Source organism: Acanthopagrus latus, chromosome 23 (assembly GCF_904848185.1).
Source record: "Acanthopagrus latus isolate v.2019 chromosome 23, fAcaLat1.1, whole genome shotgun sequence".
In the NCBI taxonomy this organism is placed as follows: Eukaryota; Metazoa; Chordata; class Actinopteri; order Spariformes; family Sparidae; genus Acanthopagrus; species Acanthopagrus latus.
Genome location: NC_051061.1, coordinates 22,885,564 through 22,890,543, shown reverse-complemented (window position 1 = coordinate 22,890,543; position 4,980 = coordinate 22,885,564). Strand labels below are relative to the sequence as shown.

General features: G+C 43.8%; 1 protein-coding gene across 1 annotated transcript; it reads right to left on the bottom strand.

The window, feature by feature from the left end:
• Positions 1–990: 990 nt before the first annotated feature.
• nog1 (noggin 1) lies at positions 991–2,577 on the bottom strand. Its single transcript, XM_037088280.1, has one exon. The coding sequence runs from the start codon at positions 2,207–2,209 to the stop codon at positions 1,538–1,540; it is 672 nt and encodes a 223-aa protein (XP_036944175.1). The 5' UTR covers positions 2,210–2,577; the 3' UTR covers positions 991–1,537.
• Positions 2,578–4,980: the final 2,403 nt, after the last annotated feature.

Genomic DNA, 4,980 nt, shown 5'->3' with positions numbered 1-4,980 from the left:
ACGAGTACTTTTACTTTAATTAGATTCATCTTGTGTATTTGTTTATTTGTTTGTTTGTCTTGTTTTACCTGCAGCTTTTACTCACTACGAGTAAAAGTAATGTGTGTTCGTCTTCCAACCTCAGTACGTATGAGCGGATATGAATGTGTGTTTTTCTCTTTGATTCGTCTTGACACCACAAACTAAAGAATTTCACCGCATCAGCTTCTTTATTTCTGCATTTGACAACAATCCTTTGAATTTTTATGACACCGAATTATATTTTTGCTGCAAGGTGCTGATCGTCGTTTGTGTTTCTGGACACGTCAGTGGATTATTTCTGTCAATATCTCAGAGGAAAGACTTGTTAGACACAGGTAAGGATGACATACTGTGTCTTCAACATGTGCAGTTTTAGGCAAAGTCATGAGTTGATCTTATGAGGTGAGAGCGAGGGGACAAAACTGCTCAATATTCATTTAATCTCATTTGTAAATTAACATTTTGACAGATTATACTTATAAAAAAGTGGCTTTGATGTGTCTCCAGCAGTGTAAATGACACAGAAGACTTCAGCTTCAGTGATTTATTTATACGACAGATGGAGTCAGAGCGACAGGAGGAGCATCAGCTTCTTCTCCTGGAGTAAAACCTCAGCTCCTCTCCTCAGATCAGCTCCTGCTGGGCTGCAAATGTGGAGGAGGAGCTGTTAGCAGCTGCTGACTCCTTCAGTCGCTCCAGTCTCAGCCTCTCTCCTTCATCAAGCTGCTGCTGATGGTCTGATGTGACTGACGGCTCCACACAGATCAACACGCTGCTGGTTCACCACTGAGCAACATGTGGAGCTAATATTAGATTATAGTCCCAATAAATCTGCTTCCAAGTTCATCTTAATCCTCTCTTGTTTGCTATAATTACCACCATAAGCTGCGATGCAGAGTGGAGCCACACACAGAATATAAAGGTCATGATTGTGAAAAGTAGGTGATGCGTAAAATGGTGTCAGCGCTGCTGTGGCAGGTGACTGAAAACAAAACAAAGCAAAATGAAACCAAGGTATCCTGGGCTGTGATGTGAACAAACAGAAAAGGAAGAAGAAAAAAAAACATTTAAAATCATTTCAGTGTCGGTTTATTGTCACGAATATAAAGAATAAATAGCACATGTCCTTAATTTACAGGATAAAAACAAAGTCTGGATCACAAAAAAACAAAAAAAAACAAAAGTAAGCCACGTTTAACTCTGAGGTCGAGCTGCTTCATCCAAATATGGGAGAGAAAACAGCGAAGTCCTGACGTGGCTCTATGCGCCATAATCTCCATAAATACAAAATATATAACCAATATTCTCCACAAATAAAGTAGACTCTGGTTACAGGTAATACTGACTCTGTACAGTGAGCTATATAAGAACTGCATGGCACCGCATATACAGACAATTACATTCCTACACTCGGTAGTGCACGTGAGAGAAAGAATCACAAAAATAATGAGCTTATAATTTATTCTTTTCTTTTGTTTGTTTGTTTGTTTTCAGAGTCTCGTGTCCCTTCCGGTTTCTAGCTGGCGCACGAGCACTTGCAGTCTGTGATGATCGGGTACTGCACAGGTATCCACGCGCACTTGAGTCCTCCTTTCCTCTGCACGCACCTCCAGCGCAGGACCGTCAGGTGGGTCGAGTTGGCGGGCTTGCACACCATCCCCTCCGGCACCGAGCACGACCTTTTGCTCAGGCAGCTGCCCGCGCGCACGAACCGCGGCCAGAACCTGTTCCCCAGGTCGGTCCACGTGTACACGACCGGGCAGAACGAGTACGCCCACAGCCACTGCTGCAGCCGCCGCTTCAGTTTCTTACTGGGCTTGTGCTTCTTGCCGAGCTGCACGTCGAAGTCCACCGCCCGGATCTCCTTGGGCAGAACTCCACCCGGCTTTAGCGCCTCAAAGTCATCCAGCTCATCGTTCCCGGGGTATTTGTCCTCCACCGGCGGTAAAACGGACAAAAAGCGGCTGTCAAAGTCCCCCAGGACGCTCTTCAGCTCGGTCTCGTTAAGGTCCCGCTCCTTGGGGTCGAACACCGGGTCCGGGTCCTCTTTTAATTCCACAAGCGGCAGACTGTCACTCGGGATGGGGCGCAGAAGGTAGTAGTGCTGACAGATCCCTCTGTCCATGAGAAGTCCGAGGGAGAGCAGCAGCAGATACATGGCCACACACTGCTGGGGGCTCTGATCCATGTCGGGGCTGCTTGGGGAGATCAGCGCGCACAAGAGGGGAGCTTTTATCTTTTCTTGTGCGCAATTACGCGTGAGCCAACAAAAAAATAAATAAAAAAAATCCAAACCTGCGTCTTCAAGTGTCCCGTGAAAACTCAGTTTCCCATGATGAAAAATCCCCGTGACAGAATATAAAACTTTATTTTCTCGTGACGACGCTCAGATGTGTCCTCGGGCTCGGTGCGCGCGGCCTCGGCATGATGCTCCCGGTGTCTCCCTCCGACAGAAAAGCGCTGTGCGTAACGCGCCACCTCCGTTATATTCTCCACACGGAGCGTGACGTAACGCGTGTGCCCCTCTTTGAATGTGGGTTTGTTGTCTAGGAGGAGATCCCCAATACCTCCTTCTTCCACCGCACCGGAGGAGGGAGGGAGGGGAGGGAGGGGAGGGGGTGTGCAGGCAGAGGAGACGCCCCCTGTCGGTTTTCCAGACGTCCTTAAATCAGTCTCACAGTGGGGATGATTGTTTGAGTCTTTCATCTGGAGAATCCTTCTGCTGGAGCTGCAGGACGAGAGTCTGTGCAGCCAGAAGCTTCTCTGCTGCAGATTCAAAGTGTATTTGTGGTAAATTACCTCTTTCTATGAACACTAATAATAGTAAAAGCTATATATAGATGGCAGTACTTTTACTTTGGATATTTAAAGTACATTTTGCTTCTCTCTGTGCTCGCTCAAACTTCTGACGCTGCAGATTGTTCTGTTCGCCTTCACACATTCACTTTGTCCAGTTTCTCCACTCAGGAGTTATTTTACATTGTGGTATTTTTATTATTTTTTTTCTACTCAAGTGAAAGCAGATTTCTTTCACCACTGGTATAAGAAAAAAAAATAAAAATACATTTAGTCTGGACGACAAGCTTCATTTCCTTAAGAAGTTTGAAAACATGTCACATCTGGATCAGAACCTCACTTTTTTCTGTTTTCAGCCCAGAATCATTAAACCTCTGAGCTCATGTCTTTTCTTTTTCTGAGCTGAACTGGGAACATTTCTGGTCGTTTTTTAAAAGTCAAATTCAACTGGAGTGGCACTCTGGAGCGCATGAGGGCCAATATCAAACCCGACAGCCCTGCATCACTCTAAATTGCTGCTTCGCCACAATTTAAACAACCAACCACGACAACAAAACTATACACATGAATTTATATTTATATCCACGTCAGTCGTCCTCAACTTGTTGATACCAGAACCTGAATTTACCTGATGTTTTTCATCCAGATCCGTCTTTTTATCCACATCAACACCAAAAGTTAACGTGGTCCGCTCTCGGCTGAGACTCGTCCTCCAACTGAGAGTCTTCTCCGTGTCGTAGATAATCAAAGTCATCGATCAGCTCGAGGTCGAGCTTGCAAACAACGAGCAAATATTGGGAAATACTGTCGTCTGTGTTCCTCTGAAGGTTTTCACCGCAAAATGCAAACAATGTTCAGTTAAGTTTGGACAATATTAGTCTACTTTGAGAATTAAAATAGTGTTTTAACGACACGGAGGAGAGTTCATAGAAGGTTGCATCTTATTTTTCAAATAATATCTTAGGCTGATAATGTGAAACTGACTTCTGGTGGAGATCCCAAAAGTTCCCACACACAGAAAATGTGTCAGATTGACTTTTATGGAAATGCGTATAAAAAAGAAGATGTGAGAGTTATTTTCATTTGACGACTCTGTGCCGTTAAAACAGGGTTGGTTTCAAAAAGAAACTACATGCAGAAACAACCGGATGCAGAATATATGATGTGTGTCAGAGGAAGTTTAATAAGACAGCTCGAACAACCTGAAGGTCACAGGAACACAAAAGGAAACCTGCAGTGAGCGCAGCGTTTATTAAAAACGGTTTAAAACAATCCCACAACTGCACTCGACACCGGAAACGAGTGAACACATCAACCAAACGACCAGAAACGTTCACTTATTTGAAGAAAGTCACAATTTACAGCCTGAACAGGAGATGAAACGGCCTGTTAAGTGCACTTTTTGCAGCGTATTTTACTGCCTGTGTCCAACTCAAGTGGGACAATATTTCTGGCTGTACCGGTGCCACAGCGAGCCTTCTCAATAAAGCCGGCCAAATTAGCTCCCAAATAAACAACGCTCGCTAAGCGGCAGCCATGGAAAGTATCACAATTTGCGAACCTGTCTAAACTCACGCTCAGAGAATCATTCTCTGAAAAAATAATTTAATGGAAGAACTTAGCCAGCTGCTACATCAGCCATAAACCATCCGCGTGAGATAAATGCATCTCTGTTTCAATTTGAATGAGCTAATTCACACAAGCACTTTGAGCACACGACTCATTTAGTTTACGGTCAAATGATGGTGAGGTAAAAAAAAAAAAAAAAGTCTGGAAAATGTCACCCCTTATATTTTTCATCTGACCGGCACGTATCATAAACCACGGCTCTGACAGATAGGCTCAATCCAGAGCATTCACACGCGGAGACGCTGCCGAGTGAAACGCTGCACAGACGCGGAGATACAAACCTGATAAAACCACAAGCTAACACTGAAATCAGACACTGAGAGCAAACACTTATTCTCTTATTGACAATTTCTAAGGGGATTAAAATCGGTTTTGAGGTTTCGGGCGCAAAGAAAATGTCCAAAATGCACATTTAAGTGTTTGTTTTTACTTTAAATTTCTAGAGAAAAATAAGTGTATGTTTAGTTAAACAGCCTCATTTTCAGTTTTAGGCAAAAAATATTAGAAAATTTGTCTTAAAGGTGCAATTTGTAG